The sequence below is a fragment of the Electrona antarctica genome (genome assembly GCF_951216825.1).
Source record: "Electrona antarctica genome assembly, chromosome: 1".
Lineage (NCBI taxonomy): Eukaryota > Metazoa > Chordata > Actinopteri > Myctophiformes > Myctophidae > Electrona > Electrona antarctica.
In genome coordinates, this window is record NC_136806.1 from 37,622,577 (window position 1) to 37,640,524 (window position 17,948).

A 17,948-nucleotide genomic window follows, 5' to 3' on the forward strand; every position below is an offset into this window, starting at 1 on the left:
TTCCCTTAGCCAAGATCCATAAGAAACATGGTAATACAGCGACCCATAGAGTCACATAATTCAATAGATCACTAATGTTTGTCTAACCAGTCTGTCCATCCAAAAACCCTTAACAGAAAATATGCGCGGCCACGAATGGAATAGAAATAGCTGGATGCGCGACCTCGTTTTGTACAGTGTAGACTAGCCTACTCTATGAGACTACCACTTCGTAAGAATAAGGAAAATGAAACAATACTGCGTCACGACTGGTGATAGCGTATTTGAGCAGAAAAAATCATCCAAAAAGAAATGTGCAACAACAATAGAAAACACGGTCGTTGAGATAAATCTTAAACTGTATTATTCAATTATGCTTTATAATCTGTAAGATTTGACGTATGTATTTGCTAATTTTACGTCACGTGAAACACTTTGGGATGAATTTTGTGTATTTTTTTTTAAACGTTTTAATATTGCATTCAACACCGATAGGAGGCGCCGTTTCCACCATGGTGTGGCCATGTTGAATGAATTGAGCCTTTTTGTCTGTAAAAACAGCACCAACGTCCAGATGAAGACCAGCAGCTCCTCGTAAATTCCTCCCGACACGCGTCTGACAGCGACGATGGCGGCCACCGAAATAGACATTTTCGCTGTAAGTATCGTGGGTCTGTGGTAAACAATGATTATTGTTTCTTCGCCACAGATTGGGGGTGGGTAATAACCTGCAGTTTTCCGGCCGAGCATTCAGGTGGATTGCATCAAGGTAGGGTGGTCGTAGGGGGGTTTGACCGTGATGATTTATTTTTGAGAAAGAAAGCGTCTTATCATCCTGCACTGTTGTTAAACTAAAGCCTATTTTTACTCAGAAAGAACGCCGATTAAAGTGTGTTTCGGGTTAATCAGATGATGAAATTGTAATGACGCATTGTCCCCATCCTGCTTTTGGAGACATGCAAATGTAGTGCATCCCAGGCTCCCAGCATACAAACGCCATCCTACGCCATCATCAGTCAGTGATGAAGCAACTCAAACCCTACAACATTAAAACGCTGCCGTTGCAGTTATAGTTGTATAATGCATGTTGGGAATCAAAGTGTGCACTGTGCATCTTTGCTGCATTGACGATATGAGATGGGAAGTAGATTGAAATGAAAGGCAGTGCTGTGTGGATAAGAGGATAAACATAAGTAGCTACATCCAAGTCCAGACTTCAGTTCTTACAGAATGCAGTTGAGTTCAATTATTCAATATGATAATTGTTGTTGCTCAAACAAAAATAATAAACCCATATACCTCCATGAACAGACTGATTGAACATCGCAAGATTCTGTCAAGACAAGGAAACATGACTTACTATAAAGAGCAAATCATGGGGCATTATAACTGTGTGTGTGTGTGTGTGTGTGTGTGTGTGTGTGTGTGTGTGTTTGCAGAAGGGGGATTTGAGGGCACAAGGGCAGGGGCTTGAATATCTTCTCTCTCTGTGAAATAACATCTAGATAAAGAGCCTTTTGTGTGTGTGTGTGTGTGTGTGTGTGTGTGTGTGTGTGTGTGTGTGTGTGTGTGTGTGTGTGTGTGTGTGTGTGTGTGTGTGTGCGGTGCGTGCGTGGGCCAGTAGAACAGATGATTGTTGTATGAAGCATCCTCGTCCTCATATTGAGCCTTCTGCAAGGTGTCTGCTGTGTCTCAGTTTACCAGAGTGTAAATGTCTCTGCTGTGTCTGAGTTTAGGGATGTTTTTTCAACAACCAATGATTTGAGTTGAAAAATAAAATATATATATAATTGTAATCTTGGTGGTATTCAGTCAGGCCTTAGGGGCGACTCACACCTTCGCATCTAGCATACAACATTGATGCATGCTAGATGTATGAAAGGGTTTGTTTACATGCCCCAATGCATTTCCAATGGAAGTCACATGGTTTGACACAACATTTGTGTTGTACGGTTTTCGGCTGTGTTTCGACTGCCCCCCACCCCTCATACAACACAAATGTTGTGTCAAACCCCATTGGAAATGCATTGCGAGCTTGCATCAGCTATACATCTCATACAACAAGCATACATCAATCTGTTGTGCACGTGTGAGTCGGGCCTTAGAAACTAAAGCAGGTGCCATTCACGCTCTTGACTTTTGATTTTTAAACTCAGATTTGAATTTGCGATCAATGGTAGATTTCTAAGATATATATATATTTTTTTTGCGGCTTACGCCTTTTATTGGTTTTTGAAGGGACAGACAGTAGGCTGACAGGAAACGGGAGAGAGATGGGGGAAGACATGCAGTAAAGGCCGTGTCGGGCTCGGGAGTCGAACCCGCGGCACACTGCGACTGGATTACCAGTCGGGTGCCCAGACGGTTACGCCACCGCCTGGGAATGGTAGATTTCTTTCGATTTCTGGGACACATGTAGGCCTATGGACACACTGCAATGAATGCAGTCAATGGACTATAGACACAGTGTCTGTCCCATGCAGGTCATGATTTAACATAACAGTTGAACATACAGCCAGTGGTGGAAAAAGTACTCAATTGTTTTACTTAAGAAAAGTACCAATACTGAAATTTAGAACTACTTCGTTACAAGTAAAAATACGGAATTGAAAATGTACCTGAGTAAAAGTACAAAAGTATTGGCATCAAAATGTACTTAAAGTACTAAAAGTACTCATATTGCAGAATGTCCCATTTCACAAGTTCAAACTGCGTACAAAATCTATTAAAAATAGCAGATCTACAAGACGCGACGCATTGTGAGCTTGTAGATCGGCTATTTTCAAATGGCCGAAATGTATACGGTTGGAGTGGTTAATGTATGTTTTCTAATCAAAATTAAAATCGCCAAAGTAACTAGTAACTAAAGTTTTCAAATAATTGTACTGAAGTAAAAGTAAAAATGTTGGCTCTGAGATGTAGTGGAGTAGAAGTAAAAGTACTGGAAATTAAAGTAAAGTAAAGTACAAATACCTCAAAATTGTACTTAAGTACAGTACTTATGTAAAAGTACTTAGTTACTTTCCACCACAGCACAATAAAGGCTAGATAACTATTGGCTGAAAAGGGTATGGGCTGAAGCCGAAGCTTATTATGCCAACCTTATTACTATTTAATTATTATTAATTTTCACAATAGAAAAATGGAAACATAATAATAAGAAAGAAAGAAAACCAGATATCTATGAAGTTGCTACTCTTACACAAACGGAGAACAAAGCATAACTAAAATAAACATATTTGGCTTTGCATCAATTACACAGGAAAAAAAGGAACAATTTGTAAATAGTATATACCATATATTAATGTTAGTATGTTTATTTGTATTTATGCTTCTTTACCACTGAGAGTATAAAATGAAGGTGACAAGAAAAGGTATTCTGCAGCAAAATAAACGTGTTATGTTAACCAAACCATAAGGTTAACAGGTTCCAGAAATGTTATTACACAGAGAGACGCTCTATAAAGTATGACCTCATCATATCTGCATAACTCAAAACAATTCACTGTTGTTTTGACATACCACACCCCCAGTGTGTTTTCTGACCTTGTCACATGTAGTTTAGGTTTAGGATGGTTTGAGATCACTTGTTTTTTCGAGGTCTGACTCTTTGGTGATGACCTCATTTGTAAGGATTAAGCTGGAACAATCAGAATGGATCAGGAGATGGGACCTCAAATATCCATTTAAAAATGTATATATTCATTTATTTGTATTTATCAGTGCTAGACCAAAACAAACATTTCCTTAGCTGTTTTACTGTATGTGTAATTAAATGCAACCATTTCCACCAAAATAGTTTCTATGATTGTGCACGAAATCTATAGAATATATTGGTAGTAATCTTTAAATCAGTAAACAAGAGTAATAACCGTGGCCTCATGTGGATCTCACACTTAACCACCTATACCCCATACAATGGTTGAGCGAAATCCCTCATGGCTCCATGCTAGTGTTTTCTGTTATTGTGGGGTTTAAGTAGTTGATGTGGTCATTCTATGATGGCAGTCGTCTATGACGTATCCATGACATACGTATGACTCCTTATTTGGGCAAGTTTTCGTTCTAATTTGACCAGCAACAATGATAACGTTTTATCAAGTGACAGTGTGCACAAGAAATCTGGCACTGATCGGTATATCTGTATCCAAGATTAGCCCTGGACAGACACAGACTCTCTTATAAACGCAACCTCTTTCACATCCATGCTGTAGAAAAAAATATATAAAAGCAACATAATAGAGAGAAATAATTGTTCTTTTTGTTCTCTATCCCATTAGAATGAAGAGAAACGAACCCTGGAGCTTGGCGGACATGTTGGCTTCGACAGCCTGCCAGACCAGCTGGTCAGTAAATCAGTGGCGCAGGGCTTCAGCTTCAACATCATGTGTGTTGGTACGTTGCATTTCAATGTTTATATTAAGGTTTTGGTCTTAACAACTTGAACCCTACCATCCCTTTTCTAGGGCGAGCGCCTGTCGAAAAATACATCTTGGCTCATAAAGTGCCTGTTTGCGATGTGTTGCAGAAACAAGGTTTTCCAAAAAATAAATAGAAACCCTCACGAGACTCTGAGGATGAGGTTAGCTATGTTAGCTATTTTCGCTGAAGAGATTTGTTGTAGAGGGAAATGCTAGTCTATATTGGGTTTAAGATAATATGTAACTGACTGGTAGTAACAGCTAAATTAAATGTAGAGGCTAAAACAGCTAATAAACCTATACGTCCACTGCTTAATTATAAACCAATCACCATATCACTGTCCCTATATGAAGGACCCTTGCTTGGTCTTTGCCTTGGTTCTGCACATTTCTTTTGCAGTTACACTTTTACAAGATGTCACATACAGTATCAGTAGGTGGTGGAGATCTTTGATCTGAATAATATGTGATAATGTTTTTGAAATAATGTACCTTTATTGAAAGTATTTTGGAGGGGGTCATACTCATAAATGGAGGGGGTCATACTCGTAAATAATGAGTATGATACAGAAAGGGCCACCAATAGTTTAGATATGCTTCTATTTTTCAACAATGTTTAGCTTAATGTTTTCCTGTTATATTCATGGTTAAAGTTTTCAGTTGCCATGAGTGACTTCAGTCATTTGGATTTCATAAAGGCCACTCAGGCCAGCATGACTTTGGCTAGTAACTTTAACACTGCTGCTCTGCACTATTTGGTAAACTTAAGCCCTATTTTTGCGACCATAGGTCGCATTGACTATGAAAACATGCATTTCCTGTCACATCACACCTCCATATATGGTCACACCTTGTGTCATCACACTTCCATATATGGTCATGAATCGTGACATCATGACTCCATTATGGTCACGCCTCGTGACATCACGCCTCGTGACACGTCACGCCACCATATATGACCATCTCCATATATGAAGATCACAACACAAGACTGGATCATCACCTAAATCTGCATACCGGTATATAGATCTGACCTCAAACCTCAAACCCTTAGATCTCCATATATGGAGCTGACATGTTCTGATTCCATATGTTGATCTTACCCCACCCGTCCTTCCTGTTCCGACATTCCATTTCTTGATCTGACCTCATCAAACCCTGTACAGTCAAGACACGCTCCATATACGGCCAGTACAGTACAATTAATTCCATATGTTGATCTAACCCCCCAAGCTAAAGCGCCAGCGCTCGCCCAGCAGTCTGCCGTCACCCAGGCGGATGTGTCCCTCTTCTCGCCCTTAGGACGTCTTACTGGTATTATAAGATTAAAGAGCATTAGAAGTGGTCAAACTAGCAATAGAATACCTGTACATATTCAGAAGCATATTCCATAAACCCTAATGGTCTCATATATTTCATAAAAGGCTAGTGTGCTAGTGTGGGGGGGGGCTCCTTACGCACAAATCGCAGATTGGGACTTGGCTTAAGGAAAAATGTAAGTCTTGACATCGATTTGGCTTTAATCCTTGTGCATTTTCCTCATTCAGGTGAAACAGGGATCGGCAAGTCGACATTGATGAACACTCTGTTCAACACAACGTTTGAGATCGAGGAGGCCAGCCACTACGAGAACAAAGTCCTGATGCGACCCAGAACGTATGACCTGCAGGAGAGCAATGTTAACCTGAAACTCACCGTGGTGGACACTGTGGGATTTGGAGATCAGATCAATAAGGATGAAAGGTACGACACAGTGTGTCGCGGGTTCGAGTCCCGAACCTGACAAACTTAGCTGTGTGTCTTCCCTCCATCTCTTTCCTCGTTTCCTGTCCACCTACTGTGATCTATCAATAAAAGGCAAAAAAGCTGCAGGCTCTTTAACCCATTCTGGGTGGGAACCCCTTTTGGTGTTTTAACTAAGCATTATGTTATACTTTAGCTATTGAAAAATAGCAGATCTACAAGCTCATAGCGCGCCACCGAGTGGCGCGCTACGAGCTTGTAGGTCTGCTATTTTTGAAAAATCGTGAAAATGCGGCACAAATCTTTGAATATATATTCTTTCAGAATGTCAGGAGACATGTTTAATTATAAACCAATTTTTGTCATTGTAGGCAAACATCTTCAAGAAATCACACAGTGTGTGTGTGTGTGTGTGTGTGTGTGTGTGTGTGTGTGTGTGTGTGTGTGTGTGTGTGTGTGTGACACACACACACACACACACACACACACACACACACACACACTTCACTATTCGTCATACTTTATACTGTAGGTCTTAGTCTTAAGTGGCTAATATTATATACAGTAGTTCAAATATTGTATATAATTTGATATTTGACATTTAGGACATCTACAGTGGTTGCCTTGGCTGGGGCTTAGATCAGCATCTTAAGGAGGAGGTTGTTGGCATATACTACGTCGCTGTGCTTCTTTGTGTAAGTGAGTTGGAAGGAAAGAGATGGTAGAACATGGTTGGTAGAACTAATGCTGTGTCAAAAGACATCTGAAAGTTCCAACAACAGGGAGTTTAGGAAAAGGACATTCTTGGCTGCACAGTGCCTGTTGCGAAGCTTGTAACCAGGATACTAATTTGTCTCTGAAACAATGAGGCCAAAGTGCACAGTGGCACCCCTGCTGGTGCATAGAAGACACGAGTATGATGAAATGTATTTATATTTTCTGTATTGTGTATTTTTCATTCAATCAATTTAAGAGTAAATAAAACATTGTAGACACAGTATTTTCCATTTCCCCCACCATAACCATACATCCCATCTAAATACATAAAAGAAAATAAGAACAAAATAAATAGTAATAAGATTTGAAAATGTGTGTATTTGTGACTGTGTGTGCGCGTGCATGCATGTGTGCGTGCGTGCGTGCACGTGCGCGTCTGTGTGTGAGCGAGAGTAGAGAGAAAGAGAGAGAGTATATGTATCAAGCCAGTGTGACACTTCAGGCTGATTTCCAACCTGCATTTGTTTGTTTTTACCTTCCTGTGCAGCTACAAAGCCATTGTGGACTACATTGACGCACAGTTTGAAAATTACCTCCAGGAGGAGATGAAAATCAAGCGCTCCTTATATAATTACCACGACACAAGAATCCACATCTGTCTGTATTTCATCGCCCCTACGGGCCACTCCCTGAAGTCCCTAGACCTGGTGACAATGAAGAAACTGGACAGCAAGGTATTCACTTTAGTTTATTTTAAAGGTGCTGAATGTGATATTTATTGGTTAAAACAAAAAGTTATTTCTTAAAACGTAAAATCTCTACATTTGGATATATTGCTGCTACTGTAGGCTATAAAGTGTGTGATTAGTAATAGGGGCCTCCCTGTGTCTATAATAAACAGAAAATAAATTTTTCAGGTCAGGATAGAGAACCATTCAATTTGTCTGCTCATTTTTCTCTTTCATCACTTCAGATTTCACTTGGTTATCCTGTATCCTGTATGAGAATTGGTATCCCAACCTGAAAATGTATTGTTTACTAAAGAACCTGAGAAACAGGAGACCTCTGTTACTGAACAAATGTTATATCTTGATATCACTATCAGAACATAGAGCTATTTAACAAGTATTTTAACAAAATGAAATACATTACTGCAGTTGGTGCTTTGCTGAAAAATGTGAAAATACATTCCTATCATTATTTATATTTTCTTCCCTGTGTACCGTAGGTGAACATCATCCCTGTTATTGCAAAGGCAGACACAATATCAAAAAGCGAACTGCACAAATTTAAAATCAAGATTATGAGTGAGCTGGTCAGCAATGGAGTTCAGATCTATCAGTTTCCCACTGAGGACGAAGCTGTTACTGAGATCAACTCTTCCATGAATGTGAGTCTCTGTCTGTCTGTCTGTCTGTCTGTCTGTCCGTATGGACATTTACGACCATTCCTACGTTACGTGTGGAATTGACTTTGGCCGTAAACTACGTATATATAGCCCATTTATTGCGCAGCTTGCGCTTGTAGGACTATGCATATTCTATTGTTCACATGACGGTCTGACAGAGACAGACTGACAGTCACTAGGGCTAATTATATAACAAATTGTTATATGTTCTATTACGCTAGGCGCCACCAGGAAAATCGCTTGGGAAAGAGGCGAAATGTGTTACACCCATGATACGCCAAATGAAGCTATTACGCCACCTTTGGTGAATGGCACGTGAGATTGATCGTACAGAATATACACCTACCCTCCTTTACGCACTTAATTTACACCTGGTCGTAAATGTCCTTCCTGAATCTGGCCCAGTGTTTGTCCTACAGCGACTACAGCTGTAGAGTCACACTGCAGTGTTATTCTGCTGAGCCCCACAAGAAGCTTAATAGCTGAGGCTGTAGTCCAGCCTGTCCAGGGGTATTCAACTGGCGGCCCACGGGCCAAATGTGGCCCGCAGAGCGCCCCCTTGTGGCAGCTGGAAGAATATATATATATATGTTTTTTGTTTTTTTGAGAGAGAGCTAATGAACGTTACAGGTGTGTGTGTGATATGAAGTGTGAGATTACCATAATGACAGTAATCCTTAACCATATTCCATCATATTCAAAGGGCTTTTGGAGAGAAATGAGACAGACAACAGTCACTTTAGACTAGACTAGAGCACTGCAGAGGGCAGGTGTGTGTGCGTGTGCGTGTGCGTGTGTGTGTGTGTGTGTGTGTGTGTGTGTGTGTGTGTGTGTGTGTGTGTGTGTGTGTGTGTGTGTGTGTGTGTGGGTGTGTGTCCAGCTGGTGCTTGTTGACGGTCATTAATGTCATGGCAATTATGTTCATGCACTGTCCAATAGGTCTACATAGCATATACCTGTACAGATATTAACCTGCTCATTACTGTGCACAAATGTATTATAGATAAATCTTCGTGTTTGAGCACAAAATGCATTTTGAGAACCCAAAATGCATTGGGCACGCAATGCAAGGTGGCACCCCAGCAAATATTTCCATTCATTTATCTGGCATGTATCAATGTAATCAGCAACAAGGACAAAAAGTATACAGTTTCATTTGAGCTCAGAGACTGTATATGTAGCTACTCTTAACGAGTCACTACATATATTACCTTGATATGGTATACATGAGAAATGATTTAACTACTGGGATTGCTTTCGTCTATATTCTGACCTTTGGTAAACATTTTGTGACAGGCTCATCTTCCGTTTGCGGTGGTGGGGAGCATGGATGAAGTGAATATGGGGACCAAGATGGTGCGAGCGCGGCTGTACCCCTGGGGGTCAGTACAAGGTGAGTATCTCCCACTCTGCCCACCCAGCACATATATTGGACCGTTATCAATAAAACAAAATTGTGTTGTTGAAATGAAAGGTTGACGTTAATGCCACAATGCTGTGTGCTGTAATGATTTATGTAAGCACAAAAGGCGGAGAGCCGTCATTAAAGGTTTATATTACAATGAATACATCCAGTTAAACTACTGGTTCCAAACATGGGGTTCGGAAGTCCAGGGGATCCAAGTTAAATCATAGTTGTTTTGGCCTGCCGGATTGTGGGCCAGCGCCAAAGAAATGCGCAAAATAAGCAAAGAAGAAGAGCCACATCCGCCCGACCCGGAAGTGATAGCCCTCCATATCTGTAGTCTAGCCTCAATCCAGGCTGTGTACTAATGAGCGGACGATGTTTATTCTTAGCGTGACCTCGGATTCATGTTTTATTAGGCTCTAAACATGGTACTTTATACCATTCTGAGCACAAAAAACACTAATAACCGCGTGCATGGCCGTGTGCACAGATGATCAGGATGTAGACTGTTTCACCATGGAAGTCAGGTGGGGTCCAGCCGCGGAAAAATATATTTTTAAAGCTGGATTAATGCTTATTAATTTAATGTGAATGGCCAAGACGGTAATAATTGCTTTCCACAAGATATCTTGTGGATGGCGTGGAATGGGTTAGTAGGTCTGCTATTTTTGAAAAATCGTTAAAATGTGCCTCAAATCTTTCCGAAAATTGTCATGATTTAGAAAACTTTTTTTTTTAAATTTCGACGTCAGGCCTGAATGGGTTAATCTCTGACAGTGTATAATGGAGCCATTTGTGTAGATTGTGGTCCCACAGATGGAAATTTGTATCAAATGGGGGTCCGTGGCCTAAACTGGTTGTATTTTAAATGAAACAGGCTGAGAATCACTGTGTTAATCTACTATACGTGTGGTCTTGCAGTGGAGAATGAGAGCCACTGTGACTTCGTGAAGCTGAGAGAGATGTTGCTGCGTGTCAACATGGAGGACCTCAGGGAGCAGACGCACGCTCGTCACTATGAACTGTACCGCCGCTGCAAACTGGAAGAGATGGGCTTCAAGGACACAGACCCCGATAGCCGGCCTTTCAGGTCAGTGAAGGTTCACTGAAATGAAGCATGGCATTGAAGTAGTTCATGCAGGACATGGGACACACGCCCCCTAGCTGCTGTACGCTGTCATTCAACTGATTGAATAGGTGTTCAGGCAGGCATTTCTACGCACCCATCATAGCCACTTCTCACAACAAGGTGGTCCATTTAGATATGTCTCCCTCCTACAAGGATTTCTGCTACACCTGTGCTGCCTCACACACGATTACTGGCAAAGCTTTGCCTCCACCACACCAGCCTCCACCTTTCTAGGTCTCCACCATCCCAGTATCGATCTCTCTAGTCCAGGGGTTCCCAAACTGTGGTGCATGCACCCCTTGTGGTGCGCGACCGCCCTCTAGGGGGTGCGTGACATGAAAAGTGCAATGGCGGTTTTATTGTGTTATTTAACACAAACGGCACAAAAAACACTGTTGTAAGGATGCATAGACAGCTGTGGGAGTATACAACAGCTGCATGTCTCTCGGTGCAGTGACATTCAGTGATTATTTGCCACAATCATATTAAAAAATGTATCATTAAACAAGAAATTCTATGTGTTGCTTTGGCCCTGCTCTTGTATATCCATGGAGGATGTTCTACATCATGTTCACTGATTTAGCTTAGCATACTGCGTGGCAAATTCAGTGAACATCATAAGAGTGAAGCCATCAGAGCAAGGTTTAACTGTAATACTGTAATATAACTGAATTTATTGCAATCTATGGTTAAATCGCTGACAAGAATGTTCCTGTTATCCTTTAGGTCCTTTAGGCCGCTGTATGTAATGCATTATGACACTACGGCTCATAGCATTGCAAGCGGATCAATCCCCCTCTCTGTCATGATGGCCAAACTGCAGTTATTTCTAGAATTATCGACTGCCATCAGCAGCCATGCATCCGTTCTTAACTTGATTTCGTGGTGTATAAATTAATTGTGTTTTTGAGTGGGAGCTGGGACTGACATGACATGTTCATTGTGACCTTCAGCCTGCAGGAGACTTACCAAGCCAAGAGGAAGGAGTTTCTGGGGGAGCTGCAGCACAAGGAGGAGGAGATGAGGCAGATGTTTGTCAGCAAAGTGAAGGAGACGGAGGCAGAGCTGAAAGACAAAGAAAGAGAGGTAAAACATATATATGTTCATGTGATACACGCACGCACGCATGCACGCACGCACGCACGCACGCACGCACGCACGCACACACACACACACACACACACACACACACACACACACACACACACACACTTATAATAATAATAATAATTATTATTATTTTAAGTGTTAAATAGCTCTATATTTGTATAGTAATCTATATAGTGTTTTTCTAGTAACAGTCTCAGCAGGAAACCGATGGATTGTGCAATCCAGGTAGGGAATGAGACATTGCCACAGGTGAAGGAGTTTAAGTATCTCGGGGTCTTGTTCACGAGTGAGGGGAGGACGGAGAAGGAGATCAGCCGGAGAATCGGTGCAGCAGGGGCGGTATTGGAGTCTCTGTACCGCACTGTTGTGACGAAAAGAGAGCTGAGCCAGAAGGCAAAGCTCTCTGTCTACTGAGCAATCTAAGTTCCTACTGTGGTCTAAGCCAAGCCTACCTTTTTGGTTGTTGTATGTGTATTTTTGTTTGTTTTTAGTTTTAGTTTCGTTCTTGTTGTTGTTGTTTATTACAACCCACATGTCAAAGACATGGTCGGAGAGGAAAGGATGATTAAATGATGGCAGGGTTCTGTTGTCAGGTGCCCGGAACTGGTGGCGAGCAAACTGACACTGTCGGCCAAGTCACAGCTAGGAGGGGAAAGAGGCACAACAGCTACGTAGAGTCTAGACAGTAGACATACTGTGGTGTGACAGTGGAGCTAACAACCTTAATGCTAGACAAGAGGTGTTGGAGGGCAGTGATTCAGGACTTCCAAGTTGTTGTCAGCTAGTCTGCACTATTGCATGGCATAACATTGTTCCAAGCTGACAAATGGGTTCTCTTTCCTGATTGGAATAAATTGGCCCACCTGAAAATGGATTTTCTGTTTACTAAAGAGCTGGAGAGACAGGGAGACCTGTGTCAATGAACAAACATTTTACCAATGATTACTCTCAGAATGTAGAGCTTTAACTTTTTGTTTTAAGCAAAAATATCAACGACAGCACAAAAATACTGTTGTTGTTGTTGTTGTTTATTCTGTCTGTAGCTATGATTGGCAGAGTATTTGAATCAGTCATGCCTGTGAACAAAACCTTTTTATTTTTTTAAATAGCCAGCCACTGTGTTGGAGAAAAGAAAAAAATTAACCTTTTTTTGAGAGGGAGAGAAATGTCTCTGCTGACTCCTCTCTCCAGCTCCATGAGAGGTTTGAACAACTGAAGCGCATGCACCAGGAGGAGAAGAGGAACCTGGAGGAGAAGAGGAGAGACTTGGAGGAGGAGATGAATGCCTTCAACAGGAGGAAGGTGGCAGCTGAGACGCTGATGGGTCAGGCCCTGCAGGGCTGCTCGCAGCCCTTCAAGAAGGACAAGGACAAGAAGAAGTAAGTCCTCGAGTGTGTGTGGGTGTGTGTGTGTGCGTGCGTGCGTGCGTGCGTGCGTGCGTGCGTGCGTGCGTGCGTGCGTGCGTGCGTGCGTGCGTGCGTGCGTGCCACATGTGTGTGTGCGTGTGTTGTGATTTTGTCTGATAAAGAAAAATCTGAATCAACTTTATTGTCACATCACAGGTTTACAGGTGTAAAAAAGTGGGTGAAATTATTTTTTGTACAAGCTCCATCGTTTGCCAGCCAGACGATCAGAGATGTCCGCTACTGATATGTCTGGGTAAATGTATGTTTTTAAATGGGCTCCTTGGATGACAGAGAAAACCAGTGCTAACAAACCTACAACCTAAAGCCACTGCTTTCGTAAACCAATTCTGATACTATGGCAGTATGAAGGACCTCCCCAAAGGCTATGCATTGGTGCTGCAATGCTGTTATTTTTGTACATTTCTGAATCGTTTCCGCCCATTCATTGATTTTAGATGTTACCAGATGTACCAGCAGGCGGAGATCTCTGATCACCTGGCTACACGAGACTACAAGTGGTGGTAATATTACAAATATACTGTATATACTGCATTTTGTAGTGTGCAGACGTTATTTTTCTGTTCAGCATCTGGTTCTCATTATTTATTGAATTTGTGTGCTTAGTGCTTTCACGCATGTTTGCATTAATTCTTACGACTTCCAAGCAGTGGCTGCTTGTGACTTCAGTGTCGCAGAGTTTAGAGTCATTAAACTAAATTCTCCAATGCTAATCAGAGATAATGAATTAAATGCAGCTATTCCTCAAGCCATTAGACGCTGTGCGGAGTCGGTCAGACCGAGGGGAGACGGAGAGCCGGACGTGACTAATGAGATAGTGTTACCTTGCCAGGAGCCATGTTGGCACAGACACTGATCCAGGGACAGATTGAGTGTGACACTGTATTGCCCAGACACAGTGGGAGGGTCACAGCCCTCTGACCTGGCAGACTGCGTCTCAGACGGGGGCTTTTCTGTTTACATATGACTGCTATCCAACGCCTCGTGTCACACAGATGAAGCTCAGATAGCCTGCGTTCCACTAGCAGCATTTGTTTTGTTCATAGTCATTTACATTTGTCCTTGACTCGTCTTGACACTGAAACAGCTTTGTAGGATCATATAAATTGTGTTTAAACCCTTAAGCTTTATATTATATGGTGAATAGCGATAAAAGTCCAGTCTACAAAATATGACACGAAATTATAATACTACTACTAATAAATAATAATAATAATGAATCATTATTATTGTTTAATTAAAAAGTGCATTTAACTGTATGCACTCTGTTTTGACTATAGCGCCCTCTACTGGATTTGTTTGAAAATATGAGATGAGAATTTTAAAAAAATCTTGTCTTGTCAAAAAGACATGATGTTCATGTCATGTCATCCTTTGGTTCATTCAATCTAGACCAAAGGGCATAATGAAACATTTTGGTCTGGATTAGTTTGTTGTAAGGTACAGTGAATTAGCTTGTGAGGTACAGTGAAGTGAAGAATTGTTCTGCTTCAGCTCTCAAAGCTTTTAAACAAGAACACCTCACTGCACACACCAATGGTGCCTTTTTACATTGTCCATTTTATAATTTTCTTTCCCTTTGATTTCTGTCTTATTTATCATATCTTGTGTTGTTGCCTGCCATATCTTTTTTCATATTTTCTTTCCCTTTTCAGTTGATTTATGGGACCAGGGAAACCAGGAATGTGTCTGCCATCAGCATGGGAACAGGGACTGTTATATTTGACATTACTAACTGACAATGTATGTGTGGACTCGATGACACTGTGGCAATGCACGTATGAGAGCCAGTGTTGGCCATAAGCCATTGTGTACTTATGGATGAAGAAGGTGGCTAAGCACAGTGGATTTAATGTGTCCCTCGCGCTGACTCTGCTAGATGTGTAATAACACAACTGTGGGCCGCTGTCATAACATAGCTTGTGTTGTTTTAGTGTGTTCATCTGCCATTGGAAATGTATCTCACATTTCAGTGAATAACTGAGAACTATTGTGCCTAAATTATGCTTTGTCGTATGATGGTGTCGTGGGCTGAAACTAGCCTATCCACAAGCTCACAGACACGACACCATGATTATCATACTACAAAGTATAAATCACTCTTTAATGTGTGGACACTGGACAGGAGTTCCGATATTGACAGTGAACTGATGGTTTTGATTCAGTATATGCAATAACATATATTCAATGCATTTGTGTATCTTTCTATACATGCAAAGGGCTGGGCGATATGGCCAGAATCAAATATCACAATATTTTTCACCAAATACCTCAGCAGTGGTTTATGAAATCTTTATGACATATTTACACATCACTAATGCCTATTTACTAAGTGGGTAAAAGGCAAATAATAGAACAGCTAAAACAGTCACTGTAATTCTGCCTTTAAAACCAGGAAGAGACAACACTTTGCTATATCACTATACGAAATCCCAGACGATATCTAGTCATAACACAACATCGACAGACTATCAATGTACAGTATTGCCCAGCCCTAATGCAAATGTCTGTAGATTACACTAATTCAAAAGTTGAATTACTCCATTGCTGTCTTTAATACAGATATTCTAATATTCAAAGCAATTTCAATACAGTTGCTCATTTCTGTCTCAGGTTTTCTAATAAGAGAGCTAACGTTGGCTAGAACTCATTCTATGCCAAATAGTTGAGGTCCACTCCTTTAGATAGTGTAGTGACACTAGAGAGGAAAGATGAAGATCTCTTGTTTGCCTTTACAACCAAATAAAGAATGACAAAACAGGAAAGAGCATCAGTTCAATGAGTTCATGTGTTTATTGACATATACCCTAACATCCATCCATCCATATTTGTTCTCTTTTCTGGGGAGAAAAACAGTATATTGGTAGTCCTAAACCCTGGTCCTACTGTACCATGAAGGAATTTATGTATTCACCAGCCTGGTGTAATATTTAAGATTCAAGGTGATCTTTATTGTTACATTTTGTGTACTGGTACATAAGAGGACATTTTATTTGTTCTGCTCAGACATTGTAACATTGGTATTGGTAATCAAAATAAAAAATATATACGGCTGAAGTGACAATGATACTGTGAGAACACATGCAGTTGACTTGCTGGTAGGACAGAATACCAGGAAGGATCTCAAAGGACCAGGGTTTGTACCGTTGGTGTCCAAACATAATCCTCATCATCAATTAACCAAGCCATATTTCAGCCTATCCTCTGGAGTTACATTTTCATTTTGTTTTTCATTCTCAATGAAGTTCAACAAACAAAACTACAACAATAACATTAATGAGCACCACTGAACTGTTTTCTCATTCCTGCTGGCTTATAATAACCTGTAACTGTGGAGTTGGTGTATTTTTTTAAATTCCAGGACCATTGAATGTGGTTCTCAACTCACTTACTGTACTGCTGGTTTTATATTCAATAGGGAATTTAATTCCATGTAATTTGAGGTGTTTAATAATAAGGCACTAGTTACTGTAGACCTGGGATGCCAAGTCCAAGTGAATGCAGGAAGGATAAAAACCCAGCAGTACTGGATCCCTGAGGTCCAGAGTTGGGAACACAATAGAGTGCACCAAATTATGTAGCATGGAGGTCCAGTTGTATTGTATACTTGATTGTTTTAAATAAAATGTAATTCATTCTAAATTAAATCAGCAGGTGTACTGTTTGGGACTGAAATGTGAATAGACCCCACCAGGACCTCCAGACCACATAAATAAATGACACTGGTATTATGACTTTGCCCTTTGTAGTGTTTTGATCAATGGTTTTTCTTTCTTTTCGTAGCTGGTATAGTCTACCGTCTGCGTGCTCCTTAACGTCAGGAAGGAATTTGAATTAGAAGACTTTCTACTGCTTCAAAAGATTACAGATTAACAAGCTTAATATTTTTTACACCATAAAATAAAGTTTTTTTTTAAACACAATATATAGAGAGAAATATTCCTAACTGTCTCAACATCCCTGCAAGAGATCCACCTGGAGTCTTCCAAGCCTTCTACATATTCTATCCTCCAGATGCACTGATACATAAATAGTGCTTCATACAGTAGCATGGTTTTATGTTAGTTTCTGCATGTCATTTGACAACCAACCCTACATGTACTAAAAGATGCTTAATATGAAAGCCAGTGATCCTCATGTTTCTGTACTGAGCGTGATCCCTTGTTTTGGTTGCTATTCCTGATTAATGCCTTTTAACTAGTGATTTTATCTGCACTGTGAAATGATAAAGTAACAATAACAGTATCATCAGTTTGCTTTAAAGGATTGTAATTTATAAGCACTTTATTTAACATGTCAACCATGTTTGAGTTAATCTGCTAATCTGCCTTCCTAACCAACTAATGTGCAATATGTGCTCTTTAACAGGTCAAATAAGAACTATATCATACAGTTTCACACTGGACATACAGTACTATTATTGAGAATTGATACAGTTACTTGATCAATTTAAAGTTATTAAGGCTATAGCCTATAGGTCTGGGTGTCAGTGAAATGGTGTGGTGTCTAAAGTATTAATGACGGTGAATTTGTATTTTATGCTTTAATAAAAAGCTACTTTCAAAGAAACTAGGCTACTTGTCTTGTTGCTCAGACTCCAGCATACTTT

The 17,948-nt window shown here is 40.6% G+C and overlaps 1 protein-coding gene across 3 annotated transcripts; it reads left to right on the forward strand.

Moving 5' to 3' along the window:
- The first annotated feature begins 515 nt into the window (after window positions 1–515).
- On the forward strand, window positions 516–17,858 carry LOC306930409 (septin-8-A-like). Of its 3 annotated transcripts, XM_079511366.1 has the most exons (11): window positions 516–637; window positions 4,260–4,374; window positions 5,948–6,143; window positions 7,408–7,594; window positions 8,089–8,250; window positions 9,565–9,661; window positions 10,598–10,766; window positions 11,759–11,891; window positions 13,107–13,294; window positions 13,777–13,842; window positions 14,995–16,197. In XM_079511366.1, the coding sequence occupies exons 1-11, from the start codon at window positions 608–610 to the stop codon at window positions 14,996–14,998; spliced, it is 1,347 nt and encodes a 448-aa protein (XP_079367492.1). In that variant the 5' UTR covers window positions 516–607; the 3' UTR covers window positions 14,999–16,197. The 3 variants fall into 3 exon arrangements, with proteins under 3 accessions (XP_079367492.1, XP_079367493.1, XP_079367494.1); XM_079511367.1 differs by lacking the exons at window positions 13,777–13,842; window positions 14,995–16,197 and adding an exon at window positions 17,123–17,858; XM_079511368.1 differs by lacking the exon at window positions 13,777–13,842.
- Window positions 17,859–17,948: the final 90 nt, after the last annotated feature.

Bases quoted from the DNA above. Each gene is read 5' to 3' on its own strand.
- LOC306930409 (XM_079511366.1), top strand. From the start codon at position 608: ATGGCGGCCACCGAAATAGACATTTTCGCT. The intron at 8,251-9,564 runs GTGAGTCTCTGT...ATTTTGTGACAG, and splicing joins AGATCAACTCTTCCATGAAT to GCTCATCTTCCGTTTGCGGT. The intron at 13,295-13,776 runs GTAAGTCCTCGA...CATTGATTTTAG, and splicing joins AAGGACAAGGACAAGAAGAA to ATGTTACCAGATGTACCAGC.